We start from the raw sequence: 25,213 nt of genomic DNA on the forward strand, positions 1-25,213 counted from the left end.
TGATCTTGCCTTCTCCTTCTCACAGTGTTCTCCAAGCTGGTAGCTTCAGGCCCAACACTGTGTGTCACAGAAAGAATGGCCTGGCCTTAGCCTATGGACTTGTTTTGGATTTTTAAAAATCTAAACGAAGGTTAAGAACAGCAGTCTGCTTTCTAGGAGTTTCATTACAGCAGCCCTGAGATGAGGCTCTACCATTCTCTCTACCCATTCTGGGGACCACCTCCCAACCCCCAGGCTTATCAAGGAGCTAAATGCCAGTTGCTTTCTTTCAGTCATTCAACGAGTAGTATGTCGAGGAGCTACTGGTGCCAAGAACAACCTTGGCAAAGAAATAAATAAAAGGCAGAAAAGCAGGATTTGGAAATGGCTCTGTACCCCCTAATCAATCCTCAGCACATTTTTTACAGGCAGCCAGCCTAGTCATTGAAGGCAGATTCGACATGCAGTCCAGCAGTCACCGACGCCTTTGTCCCAAACAAGAAGCCGCCTCCTACGTAGAGTGTTAAGGCAGGCGGCCAAGACACAGAGCGCAGGAAGGGTTTCGTTTGAGAAGAAACTAACAATCAGTCAGGATACATACTTAGGACATTCATTAACATTAAGCCAACATGCCAGATATTCAATTCCCTGAAGCAGTTTCCTCATAAGCTTCCATTTCCAAACCCAACTTTGACAGTCTGAAGAAGCAAAGCTTCAGGCATAGTAAAGTGAACGAAGACATTAAATAGAAAGAAATTTCAAAGTAAAATGATTAGGAATGTGTTTAAATTATAAGTTTATTGAGCATAAGATATAAAGGTTGCTATCAAATAAAGATAGCTTACATTTTACACAGGAAAGCACATTTTTAAATGATTAAGTATGTATCTCTTTTTTCCCTAAGAGGAAAGAAAATCTGTATTGACCAATTCAAGATACAGCATGAGATAATCAGTTATTAATAAAAGAAAATATAGTAAAAATAATTTAATCAATGAAGTCTTTGTAAAAAAATTTATCATCTAAGTCTGTGAGCTGGTTTTTCTTTTATGCTCCAGCTGGTCACTTAGTTCAGGCTTAAAAAAAAAAAAAAAAAGCTGAATAGGAGGTAAATCCGTTATGCCACAAATCTTGTCTCTGTTCCTGTCCTGAGTGGATTTCACAGCTTTCTCTTTTCCACCTTTGCCTGCTCCCTACCACCACTTCTCAAAGCAAATGTGTTCTTTGGGAACATGGCTGTTCTCCAGTTGCTTGGAGAAAAAGTCTGTCATTGGAGGTGGGCCACATATATAGAACAAAGTCTCTTCTGAAATATGATCTCTTATCTCCTTCTCTGTTATTCTTCCTTCTACCAAAAAAACAGAATAAACACCAAATAAGCCGGACATGCCTGTACTGAACTGGGGAAGGACTAACCACAACTCAGCAAGAGGGTTTATTTCCAGTAACCCAAGCTTAGGGAGTCTAGGGTGGGGTCATTCACAGGACGGCTCCTGGTGGCAGCACCGGGCGCCAGACCCAAGCAGGGAGTGCATCTCCGGGTTCCCTAAGCTGACAGCAAGCAAAGTGGGAAGCTGACCAGAACACACTCTTCGGACAGGGCCAGTTAGCTTACTGATCTTTGGTAGAGATTCAGAACTGGCTTCAGCAAAGTAAATAAACTGGTGAAGAATCTTTCCAAGCAGGGGAAACCACGAGCAAGTTAAATGACCATTAATGGCAAATGGCATGACTTCAGTTAAGGCTGGAATATAAATTCTCCGTGTGCATACTACAGTGTTGACGCAAAGGTCCCCTTTGCAATATGCGGAAAATAAATTTTAACATGGGCAGCAAGAAACCTGAATACAGTAAGTAAATCCAACCGAATCCCTCCTTATTTTTCCATGAGGAATCACCTCCCAGTTCTCCAGGTAGCGGCATTACCAGCCAGTGGCCTCGGACAGTAAAGCATCTACACTCAACCAACTAGCACGTCCAGCAGACAACTGCATGGAGTTAGTCAAAATATCTTTAGGGGACTCACCCGTGATGTAGGGCTTGAGTTCTGCACTGATTTGCGTTGTCTGTTTTGTAACATGCAAACTGCACGCAATCTTCTCAGGAAATTCATTTACTAAATCGAGGATATTTTTCTGGAATGTCAAACATAGTTGGTCACACTACAATTTTTAAAAATCAAAACAGATGTGCACAACCACTGCCGCTGAACCTCGACTCCCATTCTGCACACGTCTGCCACTCTTCCTCTCTACTTAGAGAGGTATTGTTTGCAGCCTAGCAGGCCAGAGCATTCAGAGTACAGAGGGCTATTTGGCTTTAATTGAAATCTGAATATGCTAACAAGCATATTACTAACTCTCCGGGAGTTTTTTCTTTTCCCTTTCTCTCAGGCATTGGCAATTAAGCAGCAGTTTCACTGACCACAGTTGTGTCTTTTAACTGTTGCTGTTCTTTTGTTCATCCCTGCAGCTGCAAGGCAATCCGGAGTGAAAGCCTTCTCCTGTCAAATGTACTTCCTTTCAACAGATGCAACCGGTGGGGGTTTTGTTCACCCAGCCGCAGCCAAACTCTGCCTCTCACCTACTCCGGAGACATGCGAGCACCCTCCACCCCAGGTCTCCTGGCTCAGCAGAGCCTCAGGGCTGTGGTGACCTTTCTGTTCCTCTGCCTCCACACCCAAGCCCGCCAGATCTGTCCTGTCGGGTCCCTTCACGGGAGCCTCCTGAACATGAGCTGTTTCACAGTCCTGCGTGAGAAGCGTACGTTAATTCCCACCTGAACACGATAAGCCCTGTCCAGCGTTTTGAGGCAGTGAACTCTCACACAGAAGACAGAAAGAACAGGAAGAGAGGTCTGTGGACGAGTCACACCATGACACGAGTTTGCTAGGAGACGGGCACTCGTCCCTTACCTTAAACAGGAGCTCGCTGGTATTTTTTGCACTGTAGAACAGCTTTATCGTCCCGACCTCATAGCCCTTTCCCTTGTTTGCCCGTTCTCGGTGGAGGTCAGCCGCATGCCGCAGGATGGAAAGCAGAGGGTTAATTCCTACTCCTCCTGCAATCAACACGAGGTTTCTAGAGGCATCTGCAGGCTGTGGGTCAAAGAAGAACTCTCCACCCACTCTCACAGCCACTTCAGAGTCAAGTGTACACTAAGGCAGGAAAGAAAAGATCTGTTAGTCCTTTGTGGCACAGGTCTTACACCTGATGCTCTTCTTGAAGAAAACGGACGGCATCTACCTCCTGCATCTTTATCAGCGTTGAGGACTATTTTTATGGCCGGTTCTCAAGTGTCCCAAGGCACTGTGAACCGGTTCCACTTGTCCATTATAGAGGCCATTTGCCACTCTGCCTTCCTGATCCCATACTGCACAGCCACTCCAAAACAGAGAAAAGGATGCTCACTTCGGTCATCTGGCCATTTGTTAACTTCTTAGGTGATGAACTGGGTTGTGGAAAGTGGCACTGGACTCGGGATAGCTCTGAAGCAGGAGCTTCCTTTTCTGTATGGTGCTCCTGTTTTCTGATCAAAGCTATGGAACTCAGACTGGCAGGATGGGGCAAGTGTCATTACACTGTGGCTGCCTTGGGCTCACCAGAGAAGACTCTGGGTACTGGGGGGCTTCATCCAGGTCACCAGCAGGGCACAGCCAGAGCTGCTGTGCAGGCTCGAGGCCTGCGCTATGGTGCTGTTCAGTCCTGTTCACTTCTCCCTGGAGCAGCAAGGACAGGCAGCAGAGGCTTCACTCACCAGGGGGTGACTACCACAAAACATGTGATGATACTTTTTTTGTTGTCACAATGGTTTGGAAAGCCCAACTGGCATTTAGAAGGCAGGACCAGAGATGCTAGATGTCTTGTGAAGTTAGCAGCACCCTGGAGCTGGCTCCTATTCAGCTGATGGGTAATTTTTGAAGAATTTCATGAACATTTCTACTGGCAGTTTGAAATCAGCCACTGAGTATCTGCAGCACAGAAGTTAGCAAATGCTGCAAGTCATGACTTTTTGTACTCAGAGAGCCAGTTTAGCAGCACATTATCTCCAATGCACAGGACTGCCCTGCAGAAACTTATGAATGGCCCATGGGACATACATGTAGGTGAAAATTAATTTGTAATGATCTGAGACGAGATCCTAACTCATTCATAAAAAACCCAAAACATTTCTTGCACAGTGGAGTCTGAATTTTCCACAATGTAACCACCTTATAGATTATATTCTACTGTATCCAGAACATTACCAAGTATGTCCACTGTTCTGAACAACCACATCCCAACTGGTAACACGCATGTCTCCATACAACAGCTTGTACCACCTGCATCAGTAGACAGTGCACTCACAGTGATTCTGCGTTGAGGAACAGCCATCTGACCACTTTATTCCATCTTCTAGTTAAGATCTGCCCAACCACTGATATAGTGAAATACATAGTCTCTCATTAGGGATTCCTAATTACTATTTAATCTACGAGTTTTCTTTATTTCTCCTTGGCATTACACTTGGAGAATTATGCCACCCAAAAAATTTTTTCACGTGATTACATTAACTTTGAGTTTCATTTCGGGTAGTTCTAGAAAGAGGGCATTGGATCTGAGAGAGTTGAGACCTCTAGTTTGGAGAAAATGTACTGATGTAAGAGTCAGAGAAGAATGACTATTAATCACAGCCTATGAAATCCCTCAAGTTCCTTCATTTCTCTGAGCCTCTGCTGCTGCATCTGTTAAATGGGTACCAACACCTGTCCTGCTCACCTCACAGGGCTGTGGTGGCCATCACATGATACACCGTGTGGCGGAAGAACAGCTTGCTGGCGTCAAGCTCTATTAGAGGAGGTGTTTCAGTCACTGAAGCTGTCATGGAGAAAAGCTCTGGGGGACCTGCTTCTTTCTTCCCTGTCATTAAAAAACAGAATCTAGAACTAAAGAAATTTGTATTAAGAGCAAAAGTTTGCTCCATTACATGTTCCTGATGTAAATCAACTAAATGAACTCTCTCTTAAGAAGCAATAAGTAATCATGTGCTTTTTAAAGACCAAACCCTCAGCATTCACTCCTTGACACCCTATATGGCAGGTAGGCAGGTAAGTACTTTCTGACATGAATTGAATTTGGAACTTTACAACTTAAAGAAGTTAAATCTTAAAGAAGATTTAGTCTCAAAAAAAAAAAAAAGTCTCAGAGAAATGTGAGAAAAAAAAGAAAATTATTCTAATTCACAAAAGAGATCCTTTCCTGTAACAAACTATTAAGCAAAGGGAAATCCTTTCCCGGAGGGAAAAGAAAAACAGCTAAACTTATATATAGGCCATTTTTACACGAAGGATGGTAAGTGGGTTTTCATTCTTGACAAGAGAAATTAGCAGCAATGGAGCATTCTGTTAGGAGTAAGTACAATCTCGGATCACTACACTGGCTACCAAAGTGCTTCAAAATGCCCTTTCTTTTCAAGTCTCTAAAACAGAAGCTATGGTATGAAAAGTTCTGCCTAATGATGACAACAGATTTAATCTCTGTCCCCTCACTCCCCATCTTGCTTGCCTGTACATGTCTCCCTTTATCTCTAAGAATCTATGAGTAAAAGAAACTAAGAAATGAGAAAGAAATCATTTTCTCCAGTGATCATCTTCAGCAGGATTAGTAATGACAGCAAAGCCTTTAGAGAACTGTGTTTTGAAACCAGAGTATTTTCAAAGCTCTAAAGTTGGCAAAAAAAAAAATAATAAAAAAAATAAAAAAAATAAAAAAAAATAAAGGGGCCTGCCATCTCCCGAGTGACAAAATAATCTTAAATAGATCTATCTTCTCATTTGCTAGCATCTGGAAAGAATGAAAAGCCATCTTTGTCTTTTATTGATCAATAAAAGCTGCCAAGGTAGCACGAATACAACACTCAAAGTACTGCACGCTGTAATATGGAAGTGAGTAAAAGGACATTACCTTCAATTACACAGCCATGTTTTGGGTATAGATTTTCTACTTGGGAAATAAACAACTTTTCCACAGCAACTGGAGCCCAGCACACAATAGCTGTCTAGAACCCTTTACCCTGCCAGGAGCCTGAGCCAAAGCAGATAAAATAAAGGAAGACATTTATGGCACTTTATCCCATGTCCCAATAGAGCGGCCTGCTGCCACCCAGACACTCACGTGCCTCCATTGTCCACTCTAATAGCTTAATAAGACAAATCCTCAGGAGGAAAATAGCCACCTGAGAACGGTTCCAAGAAAAATCTGACTTCATAAAGGCTGTTTGCAACTCCCACCGGGCAGAGTGGAGTAGGCACTACAATTAAAATGTGCATTCAAGCAATGCCACTTGGAGATTTTCTTCAGCCTCTAAGAATAAGTTCCTTCATTGAAATGCCAATGAGGCATGAAACCAAGCAGGGAGCTGTGGACCAGGACCAGGGCAGGTCACGTGGGAGGCAGATAACTGGAGGGGGCTCGTGGCACTAAGCTCATTTTAACACCAAGCAAGGGGCACATGGCAACCTTGCTGGTCCCACCCCTACAGCATTTTTTGAGAGACAGCAATGGGTGGGAAATCCAGAAATAATCTAAAAAGGAATGAGGCAGCTGAGGACATGTGGAAGGAAGGACTCTGAAGGTCAGAGGGTAAAAAAATGTGACAGGATACTTAGAATGGAAATGCTAGGGCAAGTGGCTGCCTTACTCTGAACAGAAACAACTCGGCATGTAAATCACAATTAGAATGGATATTTTTGTATGCCGCTGTAGATTTAAAAACTTTTTTGGGGGGTAGAGGGGAGTACAATTCTGTGGATTTTAACACATACACAGATCTAACTACCATCAAAACCAAGATACAGAACAGTCTCATCATCCTCAAAACCTCCCTGTGCTTTCCCCTCTATGATCACATCTTTCCCTACCCTAACCCCTGTTAACCACTCATTGTATTTCTGTCCTCCAGAGTGTGACAGAAATGGGATTATAGAGTATGTAACCTTTGAGATTGGCTTCTTTTACTCAATATGTGGCCTCTGAGACTCACCCAAGTGGAGTCCATCAATGGTTCACCCATTTTTACTGCTGAATAACATTACAATTTGTTTACCCATTCACCTTTTGAGGGACATTTGGGTTGTTTCTAGTTTTTGTTAATTATGAATAGAACCACTATAAATGTTCATGTACAGGTTTTTATATGAACAGAGCTTTTGTTTCTCTAGAATAAAGACTCAGGAGCACTATTACTATGACTTATGATAAATGTATATTTAATTTCAAAAAAGAATGTATATTTAATTTCATATAAAACTACCAAAATGTTTTCCAGACTGGCTGCTGTATCTTGCATTTCTGCTAGCAATATAAGCTATAAAAGAGTTCCAGTCACTCCACATCCTTACCAGCATTTGGTACTGTCAGAATTTTTAACTTTAATCATTCTAATAGGTGGGGTAGAGATATCCCACTGTATCTGGTTTTTTTTTATTATTATTTAAAAAAATTTTTATTTATTTATGATAGTCACAGAGAGAGAGAGAGAGAGGCAGAGACACAGACAGAGGGAGAAGCAGGCTCCATGCACCGGGAGCCCGACGTGGGATTCGATCCCGGGTCTCCAGGATCGCACCTGGGCCCAAGGCAGGCGCTAAACCGCTGAGCCACCCAGGGATCCCTGTATCTGGTTTTAATCTGCACTTCCCGAATGATGTTCAATATCCTGTCATTGATTATTAGCTGTTCTTATATCCTTAGTAGCAAAGTATCTATTCAGTCTTTTGTCCATTTTTTTTAAAGATTTATTTATTTATTTATTCATGATAGACATAGAGAGAGAGAGAGGCAGAGACACAGGCAGAGGGAGAAGCAGGCTCCATGCCAGGAGCAGTCTTTTGTCCATTTTTAAATTACACTTGTTTTCTTTTTGCTGATTTTTGAGAGCTCTTTAAGTATTTTGGATATTAAGTAACCTTTGTTGGATAACTAAGTGCAAACAACTTTCTGAGTCTGTAGCTTGTTTTTTAAAAATTCTGTTAATAGTATCTTTTGTAAAAAAATATTTTGAATTTTGATTGTCCTATTATCAATCTCTTCTTTTTACAGATTTGACTTTTGGTGTCATGTCCTAATGCACCTACCCTCAAGTCTAGAATGTTTCCTATGTTTTCTTCTAAAACTGTTATAATTTTGTGTTTTCCAATGATATCTACAATTTATTTTGCGGGAATTTTTCATCAAAAAGTATGACACTTAGGACAAAATTCTTTTTTTTGACATACGGATAAATAATTGTTCTAGCACTACATGTTGAAAGGGCTATCCAGGGATCCCTGGGTGGCGCAGCGGTTTGGCGCCTGCCTTTGGCCCAGGGCACGATCCTGGAGACCCGGGATCGAATCCCATGTCGGGCTCCCGGTGCATGGAGCCTGCTTCTCCCTCTGCCTGTGTCTCTGCCTCCCTCTCTCTCTCTCTCTCTCTCTCTCTCTGTGACTATCATAAATAAATAAAAATTTAAAAAAAAAATGAAAGGGCTATCCTTTCGCCACTGAATTTCTTTAGCACAGTTGTCAAAAATCAAATTACCGTATGTGTGTTGGATACTCCTAAACTCTCTATTCTCTTCCATCAATTTGTGTGTCCATCCCTTCACCAATACCACACTGTTTTGATTATTATAGCTTTATTTTATTCTGACATTTGAGTAATGTGATTCTTTCTACTTTATTCTGTTTCAAAAACTCTAGTCCCTTTGATTTTAAAATCAGTTTGTCTATAGCTACAATATCGTACTAGTAACTCCTTTCTGGAGATAAGAAAATGCCTGGGTCGGGATGGAGGTTGTTGGTAAATATAGAAGGCACACTCTAGAAAGAAAAGGGATGGCAAAAGGAGACAAGGGTCAAAAACTAAGAAGGCAAACAAGTGACTTGTGCTGAGCTCATTCTTTGTTATCAGAGTTCTCAGAGGTGATGAATAGTCAGCTTATGTAGGACTGTGTTGAGTCTCATGGTGAAACATGAGTTATTAGCAGCAAAGGTGGATTCCCTCTCAGGATACCGTGTTAAGAACTCTCCAGAGAGGCAATGGTACCATGGACTTAGCAGCGCTCAGCTGTGGGCACAAGTGGGATGTGATCAGAAATCACTTCCTGGGATCCCTGGGTGGCGCAGCGGTTTAGCGCCTGCCTTTGGCTCAGGGCACGATCCTGGAGACCCGGGATCGAATCCCACATCGGGCTCCTGGTGCATGGAGCCTGCTTCTCCCTCTGCCTATGTCTCCGCCTCTCTCTCTCTCTCTCTGTGTGACTATCATAAATAAACTTAAAAAAAAAAAAAAAAAAAAAAGAAATCACTTCCTTTCCAAGTGACAGAATAATAGTTTAATTCCTTTTATTTAGGATAGTTAGGACAAAATAATCTGATTTATAGATTTACCATTTACAAGACATACATACAGAGAGCCAATTTAAAAAAGCCTTACATATAAAGTAAAATGCTCATATACTAAAGCAGTATTCAACTGAACACTGGCAACCCAGAAGATATTTTCAGATCTCAAAGTATCTGTGAGTCTTCCTTAATGCATCAAAAGGATTCTGCTTCTTCGAGCATTATAGAGTCGGAATTCTGGATGTAGGGGAGCTCTTTGTGAGCATGTACCCTTTTCACTCAAGCCTAGCTAGGTTTCTTAGGTGCATGAATTGAGCTGAACACAAATTTTGTGGGAGGAAGCAATGGCCAGATCTCCAAGTTTAAACAGGTTTGCTCACCTGATTGTGAATCCAGAGAGCAGGAGGGTGGTTTGTATATTTCACTGCCAATTCTATCATTCTCTCTTGTTCTAGCAGTCTGGGGCTGGAGCATATTGAGAACCCACCAACCACAGACACTCCTGGGATAAAGAAATCAATCCTAAAAAGAAAGGCAAATAAGCGCTTTTTGTTGAAGCGATTTTAAAAGTGGGCAATGAAATAAGTAAAACTGACAAACTTAAAAAAAATAAAAGATAAAATGAGTAAAATCAAGAATGGAAGGAGGACATCATCACCTACCTTACAAAAATAAAAGATTATTATAGGAATTCCATGAACAACTATATGACAAAAACTTAGATAACTTAGATGAAAAGGATACATTCCTAGAAAGACAGAAATTACCAAATTGAACTCAAGAAGAAACAGAAAATCTGAACAGACCTGTAACAAGTAAATAGTTTTAGTAATTTCAAAAATTCCTAGAAAGAAAAGGATAGGTCCAGATGGCATCACTGGTGAAATTCTACCAAACATTTTTAAAGAACACTAAACTTTTATAAACTCTTCCCCCAAAACAGAAAGAACATTTACCAACTCATTCTATGAGGTCAGTATTACCCTACCAAAACCAGACAAAGATATAACAAGAAAAGACTACAGTTCAGTATCCCTTGTGAATACAGATTTAAAAATCCCAGAAATTCTAGGTTGGTTTAACACCTGAAAATCAATCAGTGAAATACACCACTTAGAACAATGGACAAAACCCAAGTATCATCTCAATACGTGCAGAAAAGGCAGTTGGCAATATTTAAGACCCTTACATAATAAAAATAGTCAGCAAACTATGAAACTGGGAGCCTCCTCAATCTAACAAAGGCTTTCAACAAAATGTGTAATGTTTAATGGTAAAAAGCTACAAGTTTTTCCCCTAAACACAGAAATAAGACAAGGATGTTTGCTCCTAACACTTCTTTTCAACATTGTACTAGAGGTTCTAGCCAAGGCAATTAAGGAAGAAAATGAAATAAAAGGTACGAAGATTTGAGGAAGAAATTGCAGATGACATGATGTATATAGAAAATCCTAAGGAATCTGCTATGAAGATAGGAGAACCAATAAGCAAGTTCAAATAATATTACAGAATACAAGATTAATAAAAATCAATTGTATTTGTATACACTAGCAGTTAACAATTTAAATGTGAAATTAAGAAAAATAAAATTTATAATAGCATAAAAAAGAATTGGGAATAAATTAACAAAAGTATAAGACTTGCACACTGAAAACCACAAAACATTATGGAGAAACATTAAAAAAGATCTAAATAAATAAAAAGACATCTTATGTTCATAGACCGAAAGACTTAATAGTGTTAAGATGGCAATACTTGGCAGCCCGGGTGGCTCAGCGGTTTAGCGCCGCCTTCAGCCCAGGGCATGATCCTGGAGTCCCGGGACTGAGTCCCACGTCAGGCTCCCTGCATGGAGCCTGCTTCTCCCTCTGCTTGTGTCTCTGCCCCTCTCTCTCTGTGTGTCTCTATGAATAAATAAAATCTTAAAAAGAAAAAAAAAAGGGCAATACTCTCCACATAGATCTACAGATTCAATGCAATACCTATCTAAACTTCCAGATGGTTTCTTTGCAGAAACTGGCAAAATGATCATAAAATTAATATGGAAATAAAAGGAACCTAGAATCATCAAAACAATCTGGAAAAAGAACAAATTTGGAGGACTCACACCTTTTGATTTCAAAACTTACTATAAAGCTACAGTTAATGAAGACACTGTAGTACTAGCATAAGGACAGGCACATAGACCAATGATAAACCATTACAAGTCCAGGGGCACCTGAGGGGCTCAGTGGTTGAGCATCTGCCTTTGTTTGGCTCAGGTTATGATTCTAGGGCCTGGGATCAAGCCCTGCATCAGGCTCCCTGTGCCTATGTCTCTGTCTCTCTCTGTCTCACATAAATAAATAAATAAATAAATAAAATCTTAAAAAAAAAAAGAAGAAGAATTCCAAGTCCAAAAGTAAACTCTTAAACATGTGGTCAATTGATTTTTGACAAGGGTATCAACATAATTCAATGACAAAAGAACAGTCTTTTCAACGAACAACTGGATATCCACACATTAAAAGAATGAAGTCGGACCCCTACCTCACACCATATACATAAATTAACTCAAAATGGGTCACAGACTTAAAGGTAAGAAAAATTATAAACTTTTGGAAGACTTACAGAGGAGTAACTTCATGGTAACAGTTACTTAGATATGACACCAAACACCAAGGTTAAAAAAAAAATGGAGAAACTAGCCTAGAAAAAATTACTTTATGCTACAAATGATCCATAAAAGAGCTAAAATAGGGACACCTGGGTGGCTCAGCAGTTGAGCATCTGCCTTTGGCTCAGAGTGTGATCCCAGGGTCCTGGGGTTGAGTCCTACATCGGGCTCTCTGTAGGGAGCCTGCTTCTCTCTCTGCCTGTGTCTCTGCCTCTCTTGTTGTGCCTATAGCTAATATTTATTAATACAGTTTCTGTATGCTATCAGAGAAGAACTACAAGAGTATCTCTACAGCTATGTTTTAAAAAATAAGTTAATCAATGAGCTACTTTTTGCAGCTTCATATCCTAAACCATAGCGCCCTCTGCTGCTTGATGTTGATAAAGGCCATTCTCTCAGATAAGTGAAGGGATCTTTCCTTCTCCAGTAACTTTGGAAAGCAACCTTAAAAAAAAAAAAAAAAGACTCCTTCATTAAATGCTACAGAATTCAAATGACATCAAAACTTCATCTGAATGGATTTAAGAAAATATGCACAATACACATTTAATAAAACATCTGTCCAAGTAAAAGTTTTTATTTTTTATTTTATTTTATTTTTTTAAAAAGATTTTGTTAAAAAAAAAGATTTTATTTATTTATTCATGAGAGACAGACAGAGAGAGAGGCAAAGACACAGGCAGAGGGAAAAGCAGGCTCCATGGCAGGGAGCCCGATGTGGGACTCGATCCTGGGACTCCAGGATCACGCCCTGGGCTGAAGGCAGGTGCTAAACCGCTGAGCCACCCAGGGATCCCAAGAAAAAAAATTTTAAACACACACACACACACACACACACACACACTTAAAAAATGCCCTTTCCAAGACTAGCATTCTTGAAGCCAAGAGCTGAGGTACTAACTGCACTCTCATAAAAGTGAATATAGGAAAAACTGGGAGAAAGAGCCTAACTGTGTAGTGAAGCCACATATCCTTATCTAATTGTGACACAGTAGGCAGCCCCGTCCAGCCCCAGGGCCCAGCAGAGACCAGGTACACAAACTGTGGCCAAAAGTTGATGCTTCACCATGAGATCCTAAAACCCTTTAGTCTTCAGCTTGAGCATGTGGAGCCCCTCCCTCATCCCCTGTGCAAATACTACAGATAGCACCTGCTTACCTAGTACAGGCACCATGGTTAGTGCTGGAGCTAAAGATCAAGAATGTCGTGATTCCTGGGACGCCTGGGTGGCTCAGGGGTTGAGTGTCTGCCTTCAGCTCAGGGCATGATCCCAGGTTTGGGGATCGAGTCCCACATCAGGCTCCCCTTGGGGAGCCTGCTTCTCCCTCTACCTATGTCTCTGCCTCTCTCTCTCTGTGTGTCTCTCATGAATAAATAAATATCTTAAAAAAAAAAGGAAAAAAAAAAAAAGAATGTTGTGATTCCTGCCCTCAATAAACTCACTCAAATGGGAAGAAAATGAACAAATAAATATAATTACAGGGGCTATGACAAAATCTGCTTGGAGGAGAGAAAATGTTCATCATTTGAGACCTGTCTGGAAGAACTGGAACTTAGTGTAGATTTCTTCTTACGTCCAACATATGTGATTTCATCGGGAAAAAACTAATAAAACCACTATTTAAAAAAAATCTTCCTGGGGTTGAAGGGGGGAGAAAGCAGAGGATGCAGCAGTCAATTATACCAGGTATGGAGGAATTAACGAAGACTTCACAGCGGAGTCTTAAAAACACACAGCAGTCACCAAACAAGCATGGAGGAGGACACAGTCTGAACTGAACAATGATGACACCAAGGAACGTGGCGCTTTTTATGTGTGGTCATGTAAGAGTCGAGGCTGCTGAACACGGCCACAGAGGGTATATACTGCCCACAATGCAGCGGCCCTGCTAGAGGGTAGGAGTAGAATCTTATTTCATTGATCTTACTCCTCTCATCTGTTTCTTCTTGGAGCCCTTTCTCTTAGTAGAGCCCAGTCACTTTCAAACATGAAAATTTATGTCATCTTACATGAAGTCAGAGACACACCTTGCTCTCTACAAAAATGCTTTGGCCTTGCTTCCCCTTGGTCCTGTGCAGGTCTAGAGCCTCCCTCTTAGTTTGGCAGGTGTCAGATGAGGGCAGTGGTCAGGAATTCAGAGATGTGGGATCATGGCCCAATCTCTGACCCTAGAGATAAGCCCAAGAGCAATCTTCTCCTTTACCTCTAGCAGCACTCCACTCTAATAATCCTAACTATACAAATTGCATGGCAGCTGCATCCATACTCTCTCTCCCTGATCTTTGTCCTCTTCCCCAAAATGCTACTAATGGAGCTTACCATCAAGCTGATAACCTAACAGAATGCAGAGCAAAAGCCATCCTAGCAATGGAACCGAAGATGCAGACATCACTAATCTAAGCAAATAGCCATTCGGTAAGCAAGAAGTCAAATTTCCAAAAGAACTTACAGCCACACAATAAGTCAGTGGCAAGGGAGCAATCTTTTAAAAGGGGAGGTTCAAATGCCAGGAATGAATGCTGATGGACACCTGGCAGGGAAAGGTCAATACTAAATAGCCAGAGATGACCACCCTGATGTCTGCCCTCTGCAGCAGGAGTCTGTCAGGTGCATTGTAAAACCAGTCCTGACATCAGTGAGATTACCAAATCCATTCATCGAAATGGGATATATAATACCAACCCTGAAAATCTAATCTTGAGGATCACAGGGGAACCCTATTTCTATATATATCACTAGGGAATGATGGTATTTTTATCTGGTAACTACAGTTTGCAAGTGCTAATACACTTGCAGGCACACCAAGGTAGCAGCATTATAAACCAGTGCACGGTCTTTCTCTAATCAGGAGTCTTGGCGCAATTCAGAGCTGAAGACACAGGGACAATGCTGTGCACAGGACCCAAACACTTCCACAGAAGGGAAATACGGAAAGACAGATCATTACAATTAAAGTTTCCACTTTTCAATGTAATAACTGCTAAACTATTTTTGAAGGGTAAAAATGTTGCCCGCCCCCCTAAAACAGCCCAAATGCATTTAATATGTATCACTGAACATGTGCAAAGATTGCAGTAAATTGCTTCACAAACGCAAATTATTGCAATCAGCATCTTGTTTTCTAGTTCTAAATTCAAAGGCAAACTATTAACACAAGACTGCTAACTCTTGCTATTATCACACATCCTCCTTCTAACAAAACCACATTTCCAGATGGACTGCCAAAATTAGTCAAGTGACTCCTAAGAAATACTACCAAGATTGACATGCCAGAAATTCACTTAGAAATGAATGCTTTATTTAAATAAAGGAAACATACACCCAAACACACCTTTCCTAAGGAAATACAAGCTGTTTTATTTACAATGCAACTTGAATTGCAACTCAGTGAAGCCACTCGCAGGAATAGTGGGACAGCTGGGCTGTTAGCCTGTCCGTATGCTGACTAGTCTTCGGTGTCAAATAGGCACAATCAGTGTGGTGCAAGCTGGGCCTGATCGGCGGGGGGGTCCTGATAATAAATTCAGGAAAATATTTAAACTCAACTCAGACAAGTGATGCAGTAATTCAGTTGAGAGGGTGGTCAGTTCTGTGACATAACTGGGTATTCTTCTTTCCAGACTGCTGTGTTTACTCTGTATTTGACATAAAGACTAATTTTTTACAATGTATCAATCCCCAGCACAAATAATCAAGCCGATTAGATTATTCCAGAGCATTCTATTATAGCAACCATTTCTGAAGAGCATAATTATCAGTTATCAGGTCCGTGGCTCAGAACTAAGCTTTGTTTCAATCTACAAAACTCAAGGCAGCAATTTTCATATATGACTGAGAAGGTCAAGGGCTCAAAACCAAGGTGAGCTCTGAGGTGAGGAAAAGAATCAGATTCCCTATGCCTAAGGAAGGCTCCCCCTGAATGGGGATGGGCTAGAATTCCTATTCCTCAGGAAAAACAGCTAGACACGTAATCCCTTCCAGAAGAAAAAATAAGCCCTTCTACGGGCACCTGGGTGGTTCAGTTGGTTGGGCATCCAACTCCTGGTTTTGGCTCAGGTCGTGATCTCGGGGTCATGGGATGGAGCCCTCTATCGGGCTCCACGCTCTGCGCAGTCTCCTTGAAGTTCTCTTAAAATTTAAAATAATAATAACAATGATAGGGCAGCCCAGGTGGCTAAGGTTTAGCGCTGCCTTCAGCCAGGGCGTGATCCTGGAGACCTGGGATCGAGTCCCACATCAGGCTCTCTGCATGGAGCCTGCTTCTCCCTCTGCCTGTGTCTCTGTCTCTCTCTCTCTGTGTGTCTCTCATGAATAAATAAGTAAAATCTTAAAAAAAAATAAAAAAGAATAATAACAATGATAAGCCCTTCTATTTGATGGCACCTTCATGAACACAACACTAAGGAAACAGAGAAGCCACTTACCACTGGCCAGCTTTAAAAGAAAAGTCTTTATCAGCAATAAGAAGGTGCAGCCTCTTCACTGATGGTGACTCATCAGCAGCCCCACACACCTTAGCAGCCGACACGACCTAGAGCAAAAGATGAACTGTGACTGAGGTTAGTGTGTATACACATCAGAAACAAACTAGTTTCCTGGTAACTAAGGCTTTTTTTTTTTTTTTAATCTACAAAGATGTGATTTTTTGAAAACTGCAAAACAAGGTACACTCTGCTTTAAAATGCTGCCTACCACCAAGTGAACAAATTTAATTCTTTTATTTTTGAGAGACTGGCTATCATACTAATTGAATTTTATTCTGCACACAAAAATCATCTCTTAAAGAGGCTGTTTAATAAGTGTTCATTTGGTGAGCACGTGGTATGCTCCATGCACCAGGCTGGGTAATCTGGAAAGAGCCTGGGGGAAACAGGAGCCCTGTGAACCACCTGCCTGCCATCTAAATTCTCGGTCAGTATGACATACTTAAAGTAAAGCTCGCTGTTAGGTACAAGCCTCTGTTTGTTCTGAGCCTGGCAACAAGTCCAAGACTAGCTAATTTCAGAAATTACAAGTAAGCATTTACAAACTTTTTTTTTTTTTAAGCAATTTCAGAGTCTGTTGAATCTAATTATAGACAATAAACTGGGTTTGTATTCCTTGTTGTTTTTTTTTAATTTATTATTTCTAATTCACTGATTATATTTGACAAAATACAAACAGTCCACAACCTTTGAACAGTATCAAAAACAGCTCTTCGTTACAGATAGCTTGAGAAGCACTACTCTAAACAACATATCTGGTTTCTAGAAAATCCTAAGGTGTGAGCTAGGCACTCCTCAGTGTCATTCACCCCTCAGCATCCCTCAAATTCAAAATGCCTCTACTTCCTTCATTTTTTGTTTCTTCTACTTTTGGGCTTTTCTTCCTCCTGAAATCTGGGATATTTTCACAACAGGGGAAAAAAGACAGTATGACTCTTTCCTCAACCTCCTATTGCCATTCAATTCCACTTCTGGAAGCAAATCAAAGCAATAGCAGGTGACCAAAATACAATCATTCTCCATGGATGGTGTTAGTTAGGTTCACGGCTCCACTGAAGAGTGTGTTGGAAAGCTGTCAAGATCAATGCACCTCACACCCTAAAGCTGGCTCCTTCAGCCCCTTTCTCCAACAGGACTAGGTCTAATCGAACTATCAGTGGGAGACAATTCTTAAAAACCCACTGCACAATTCTCCAGATGGATGGTGGTCTCCCTCACCAACTTCAAAACATCTCTGAAAATGCCTTACCTTTCTGTTGCTCCCATAAAATCCCTTACTTCTCTTCCTCTGGATTTTTACCAGGCCTCTTTTTCCTCTCCCTAAGAGCCAGTGGGCTGGTCTGCACTGACCCTCTTCCTGCACCTCTAATTCTAGTCTTGCCCTCCCTCTCCGAACCAGTGCTTCACCCAGCTCCAGTGGACTCCTCCTTCAGGGTTCTCCTGCTTATCAGACATGGTACCTAATGCCATGTGCCGGTCCTAAACAATTGAGCAACAAAACAGAAAGCAGCAGCACAGTGTGGCTGCCAACAGCACAGGCTCTGTAACCACAATGCCTGGCATGTAATTCTGGCCCCAGCACTGACTTAGCAGCTGTGGGCCTCTGGGCACATTACCTTAGTCCCCCCTCTGCTATAAAATAAGATCAACAACACCTGTACCCCAGAGCTGCTGGGGACATATACGTGCAAAGCACTTAGAATGCTGTTGGCTCATAGTAAGTACTCATTAAGTGTCAGTTATAATGTATCTTAACTGCATTCATTCTAATTACAGCTTATTAATATTTATTACATTACACATTATACCTTATTCATATATCATTACATATGCAGAACCACAGCAGTGCTGCCATGAAGGCCCTCACAGACTGAGCACTGCACACCCTCAGGGGGCCGATTCTCACAGACGACAAGGACCTATAAGGTACAGTGGTCTTCGCACCACACCCTATTTGCTAGAACAAACTTAAAAGCCATACTGTCTTGAAGCTATTTCAGAAATCTTATCTTACCTTTAATCTCCACCTCCACTGATAACTTCCTTATCTGACAGAACCTTCTTTGTCCTTGACACTCTCGGTAAACACAGGTGACTTGGCTTCTGCTCTCTGTCAACAACTTGGAGGAGGCAACAACTGAACTCCAATGTCCAGGCTCAGTTCTTCCCCTCCCGGAGCTCTCTGAGTTTGATACTTTTTACTTCCCTTCCATCTTGAAACATTCTCCTTGCTTGGGATAACTGATGTCGCGGAACTCTTGGGGTCCCCTCCTGCCTCTCCAACCTGGTTCCCACATCTTTACCTTTTCTCCTCGTACTTCCTCAGTGGGCACTTTCTGTAAACTGCCTCCGTCCCACTCCCTCTTCCGACTCTAGGCCAAGGCTCCCCAGAGGTCAAGGCTCCCCAGCATTCCCAAAAGCATTCCCAAAGCGACTAAGCCCCAGCCCAAACCCTCCTTACTTTTCTTGGCAATCAGGCTCACATCTACACTCCCCTGTGAGTAACAACAGCCAATGTCTGAGGAGCATTTATCACAGATATATTCCAGGTGAAGGCTTAAGTGTCTCGCGTACACCAATTCATGCAGTTAATATGAATAATCACATTATAGCCCAACAGATGGTGGCATTATCCTCTACTCTGCACATGAGGAAACTGAAAGGTTTAGTAACTCAAGATCACTCAGGAATGGCTGAGTTAGAATTCAAATCTAAGTGTGCTTGGCCCTTAATCACTGGATAGCCCCATCCCAATGGTAAGCTCATTTACGTGTCCAACCAAATCTACCATATTCAGCCCCTCCACAAACATTCCTTGAGCATGGGCTGCCTGGCACTGGAGACGTAGAAATGGAGAAGGCTGCTCCTGCCCACAGGGGGCCCCACAGAACCAGCAGCTTTACATCACCAGGAGTTCAATTCAGAACTCATCTTGGACTCAAGAGTCAAATCCATTTTCAACTGGTACACGTGTGTACACACACACACACACACACACACACTTTGCCTCTTTTCCAGGCATCCTATCCTGTCCCTAATACGAACAAGTTCCACAAATTCAGCTTATGTTTCTTCCTCCTTGTGCTCACCCATTAACATCGTGAGCCAAGAATTTCTTCTCACTTGAACACTGCCTTAGCCTCCTTATCTCTCTCAAAGCAGCCAACAGGTAAATACTGCTAGTATTCCGACCTCACTGATTTACTTTCCAGCTCAAAAACCTCCAGGGGCTAACACTCAACTCAACTCAAAAAAAAAAAAAAAAAAAAAAAAAAAGCTAAAAGACCTTTGTAGCTTGACCTCTCTTGTATCACTATGCTAGTGGTTTACCAGCCAAACTGGACAATCTGCTGGTTCTCAAAGGCACCGGACATTGACCTGCCTCCCAAAACTGCCTAGATCATTCAGCTTCCACTGTGCTCTCAGCCCTGTCAGTGGACCTCCTGCCCACCTTTCCAGGCCCTGCTCAAAGACTGAATCCTGCCTGAGGTTTTCCTGCTTCTCCCCATCCTCTCAACTCTACCAATAAAATGTTCCCATCTTCTGAGCATACTTAGTGCATGTGAATGTAACTATAAATATTCATGAACGTCTCCCTTCCACCACACAAGATCACAAACCTCCTAAGGTCAAAGATAGAATCTACATCTCTCTAGATCAAGTACAGAGCTCAACACATAGTTTAAGATTCAGTAAATATCTGCAGAATGAATGAAAACGCTAACTTCAAGTCACTTACAATTAGTTTCCTGAACAAAAATTAGTAGAAGTTCAGGAGCCTTTTGTTGTTTAAAAAGAAAAGGAGGCTTAGGGGGAAGCACTACAGAAAATCTAGATTCATGTTTAAAACCATGGGAGAGGTAAGGGAAGGCAGGGATTTCTTCAGTAGAACACTCTATTTTAAATATCTTATTACAAAAACAATAAGATTCATCAGAGGACTCTCTGTTACATTATTACTCTCATTTTAGATTTACCAAGAAAAGTTTATTTTATAAACACTCATTATTTTCTTTCAACATAATAATCTGTAAAAACATAGCCAAAAGCTAGACTATTTTATTTATAATGGTTTACCTGGCATTTGTCATATTCATTGATAAAACTAGATATGTATAAGCTTTAAAAACATCCTCAAGAGTCACCTGGTGGCAGGGAAGCCAACATTCATAATCACTGAGGGGGAGCCTGGGGAGACGGGCACAGAATTTCAGCTGGAAGGTGAGCATGCTTCACAATCAAATGCTACACTATATAAAATGAAATCAGCAATCACTTGCTAATGTTCAAATATAAAATTCAATAAAGTTAAACTTTCTATTAAAAAGTCATTTCATTTAGATAGTCTCTATGAACAAAAATGTTCCCAGATGCTTTACACATATTGCTATTAATACAAATAGTAATATACCTGTTGCTATTAGTCCTAATAATCTGGGCAAAACCGCTATGACTGGTCACACAAAGTATGTTGCATGACTCATGATTTTTAAAGACATGCCTCCTATTAACACTTTATTTTATTCAATTAATGCCAAGCCACACAATAAAGATTTCTAGTCATGTGGATTAAAGACATTAGCAAAATCTTTTTGAAGGCCATATCTTTATTTTGTTCTGGAGCTAGTTTCATATAATTAAGATCTTTAATCATGGCCCTTGTTATATGCCATTCTATCTTTTATGAGTAAGCAAAACATGATGGACAAACTATATGTTTTAACATTTGTACTTGTTCTCATGTTTAATGGATCAAAAGATTTCACAACTGAAACCTCAACTAGCCACGTCCTAAGTTAAAACACATGGCAGGAAATGAAGTTTTCCATAAAATAACATTTAGACTCTTCTACTGTTCAATAAAATAACAATACATTTGCCAACTTTTACTAGCACACATTTTTAATGGTTTGACGGAGTCAGCATCTAAAAGGAAATTCCATCATACTGATTTTAAAAACTGGTTTTGTGTAGGATATTTTGTTGTTACTGTTGCTGCAAAAGTCTCTGTGCAGGAAATAGGTCTTTCTTTGGGAAACCTGGTTGGCTTCCTCTGTTCACTCCCATTCATTCATTTGCTGTTTAAAAATTTAAACAAAGCCAGGATTAGAGATAACCTTAAACAAAAATACCTTTAGGGTACAGAGAATTTCAGAGTCAAAGGAAAATTCAGTCATTATCCAAAATAGTACATCATTTTACACATAAGGAGATCAAAGCCCAGAGACATTAATTTAAATTGTGGCAGAAAACCAATCTGCTGAGTAGGAATCTGACTACAAGAAACTGGTTTTATTGAATTACCAACAAGACCGCAAATATTGTCAACTGGACAAACTACATAAGTAGCTTCTGCCTGTCAACACCAAGTCCTGGCATGACCAATGGACTCTCCTTGCTCCTACTGAAGGCTAACCTGTCCACTTGGGCTGTTTCCTCTCTGCTTTCTCCAGCAGGACCCTCTCTCACACACCGCCCCTTTAATCCCTTCTCCATGAGACACCTGCACTTGATCTTCCAACTCCACATTATGCCAGCTGCAAACACCTATGTATAACTCCCCATGTGCCAGGCACTTCACATACACTAATTCATTCATTCTTTGCAGTAACCCTGGAAAGCAGGCATTATCACCGCCCACCCCCCACCCCCCCGCCTTTTCTGGGAAACTTATTTCCAAGAGAAAGTGAACACAAGCAGGAGGGGCAGAGGGACGGGGAGAAATCTCGAGCAGACTCCTCGCTCAGATTGAAGCCCAACGCAGGGCTTGATCTCAGGACCCCAAGATCATGATTCAAGCCAAAACCAAAAGTTAGATGCTTAATAACTGCTTCACCCAGGTGCCCCTCATTCCCATTTTATATATTAAAAAACTAAGGCCCCGAGGCTAGTAAGTGGAAAGAGATTCGAATCCAGGCACCTGGCCACTGTGCTTTGCTGCTTCTCAAAAGACAAACAAAACAAGCCTCTCCCTTAATCTGGCCATTTCTCTCTCCCATTCACATAAAACATTCTCGAAAGTTCTATATGGCCCTGGCTCCACTTTATCTCCCATTTTCTCTCCAACACAGTCTAGTCAGGCTTTGACTCTCAGCAATTGAGCCACCCACCACCCATTTTGCTCCATCCAGTGATGTCTCTCCGCACAGAGGTCAACACAGTTGGCCACTCCTCCCTTGAAACACTTTCTCCTGGCTTCACCAACACCCTGTTGATTTCCTCTGGCCTTGCTAGTTCCTCCTCTTCTGCTTCACCTCTAAATGTGACACACCCCAGGGCTGATTCATGGGCCCTCTTCCCCTACTCTCCACATGGCTAAAACCTTTTATTTCCAGCAGTGAATTCCAAACTATCCTACTACTGATCTGAATTTCCATTTCAAACTAAACATCCAACCCAAAACTCTTTTATCTCTCCAAGTTTCTTCCTTTTTATTATTACGGGAAATTTAAACATATACAAAAGTAAGAGAAATAGTATAATGAATCTCCACTGTATCCATAACCCAGATTCAAAGGCTGATATGAGCTGATGAAACTCATAGCTAATTTTGTTTCATCTATCACTCTCCCCACATTCTGCCCTCCCACCCTAGATTACAAAATCAAGCACTTTATTTCTTCTCTTCCATCTTGTCCATCTCCATTTTAGCAAATATATGCCACTGTTATTATCTGGTCAGATTATTCAAATCCCAAATCTCTTGGTGTCTTCTCCTCTTTACTGTATGCACTACAGCCCTTCCACCACAAATCCGTGAATCCCATCAGCCCTTTCTGTGTCTTAGTTCCACCCACTGTCCCCCATCCCCACCACTACCATCTTATTCTAAGCCACCATCACATCTCCTGGGACTGTGTCCATAGCCTCTAGCTGGTGTCAAAGCACAACAAAAGTCTGGTGTCCTACCAAGCAGATAGATGACCCATTTAAAACATAAACCAAAAAAAAAAAAAAAATCAGAAAAAAAAATAAAACATAAATCATATGTCATTTTCCTGCTTAAAACCTTTCATCCCCCTTAGAATAAAATCACAAATCCTTATACAGCCCATAATAGCTTATACAACCTGGGCCCTGCCTACCTCTCATCCTACCACCTTCCTCTGAACACACCAAGCTCATTCCTGCCTCAAAGTCTTGGCTCCTGTCTGTTCCTCTGCCAGAAAGGCTGTGCACATGGCTGACTCTTTTCCTCGTCTTAGCTCCAATCGTTACACACCAATTTAAAACAGCACCCCCACTCCCAGCCATTCATGCCTTCAAAGACACCATTACCCTGTCTTCAAGGATATATCACGTCTGACACTTTCTGGTTTATCTGCACCAGAATGAAGCTCCACATAAGTGGGAGCCTTACCTGCCTCGTGCACTGTTCTCCTTCCCGCACTTAGAACACGGCTGCATACACAGTAGGTTCCGAAAACAGGTCTGCTGGATCGAAAATAAAATCTATTTCACCTGATTGGATCCCCTGGGGGAAAAACAGAGAGGAGCCTTCCTTGTCTTTAAGATGACTTAATTTATTGAACAAAAATGTGTCAGTGAAAAGCAGAGACACTATACATTTTAGACATTAATAAGTTCTGGGCATAGCTAGAAGGTAGTATAAGCAAGTCCTCATTTTTCAAACCCCTACCTGTACAGAACCATCTAGTACACTCACATTGTCACCTCATCTCTTGAGATGGATGTCATCACCATTCCTACTTTAAAGACACTCATTCAAGGCAGTACAGGTGGGATTAAGGCAGTACACTCAATCAGCCACAGAGGTGGGATTAACATTTGCTTATTCTACTCAGTACACATGTATTGACTGCCCACATGACATCGGCACTGCTGGATATTGTGGCTACAACACTACCAAGCCGAGCCTTCCACCAAGGAGCTTCGTTCTTTGCGGGCTTCCATCCACAGCAGTGTGAGTTGTGCATTCTGAGGAGCCAAGGGCTGGTTGCTGGGGCCATCAGACTACACCTCCCTGGGAGTCTCACCAGAAGACTGGGCCCAGGCCCTCTACAAGCCACACAGCTCCCAGTAGTGGATGCCTGAGGTTTTCCCCACCATGCTCTGCTGTCAGAGCTGACAGTGCGGAGGCTGGAATGCCAACTACTGCACATCCAAGGCTAGATAATCTCTAAAAGGCTCTATCAGATTCTGATAAGCACAGCAAATTAGGCATCCAATTGTTAGAAACAATCCATATCAAAGAGATGCCTGCCCCTCTTCCCTCAGAGATGAAGAAGGCCACTGCAGCATACAATCTTCCAAGAATGTGTAGGTGATGACTAGCAGAGAACTTTAAGGGTTAAACCCAGGAAATGGTCCAGATCTCCAGCTAAGCAGCCCATCCCACTCAAACCCAAGCCTCCACAAAACCACAAATCAAGCACACTATCAGTATTCAATAGTCAGCACAAGAACCATAGGCTCTCCAGACGTCTCTATCCCAGGAGCATCCCAGCCATTTGACTTTATTATTTTTTTTAAATGACTTTTTTTTTTTTAAGATTTTATTTATTTATTCATGACAGACACACACAGAGAGGGAGGCAGACACAGGCAGAGGGAGAAGCAGGCTCCATGCAGGGAGCCTGACGTGGGACTCGATTCTGGGTCTCCAGGATCACGCCCTGGGCCGAAGGCAGCACTAAACCGCTGGGCCACCGGGGCTGCCCGCCATTTGACTTTATTAACTAACTACTGTGCCACCCACAACTCTCTCC

The 25,213-nt window shown here is 41.7% G+C and overlaps 1 protein-coding gene across 4 annotated transcripts in view; it reads right to left on the reverse strand.

Moving 5' to 3' along the window:
- Positions 1-758: 758 nt before the first annotated feature.
- The window catches only part of OXNAD1 (oxidoreductase NAD binding domain containing 1), a 36,487-nt gene continuing 12,032 nt past the window's right edge, over positions 759-25,213 (reverse strand). For all 4 annotated transcript variants that reach the window (XM_025448731.3, XM_025448734.3, XM_025448733.3 and 1 more), the window contains 5 exons: positions 16,425-16,531; positions 9,724-9,865; positions 2,894-3,136; positions 2,006-2,114; positions 759-1,327 (listed from right to left, as the gene is read on the reverse strand). In XM_025448731.3, the coding sequence (XP_025304516.1) occupies positions 1,173-1,327; positions 2,006-2,114; positions 2,894-3,136; positions 9,724-9,865; positions 16,425-16,531 (756 nt within the window). In that variant the 3' untranslated portion in view covers positions 759-1,172. The remainder of the gene's footprint in view (positions 1,328-2,005; positions 2,115-2,893; positions 3,137-9,723; positions 9,866-16,424; positions 16,532-25,213) is intronic.

The sequence above is a fragment of the Canis lupus genome, chromosome 23, assembly GCF_003254725.2.
Source record: "Canis lupus dingo isolate Sandy chromosome 23, ASM325472v2, whole genome shotgun sequence".
NCBI classification, from domain to species: Eukaryota; Metazoa; Chordata; class Mammalia; order Carnivora; family Canidae; genus Canis; species Canis lupus.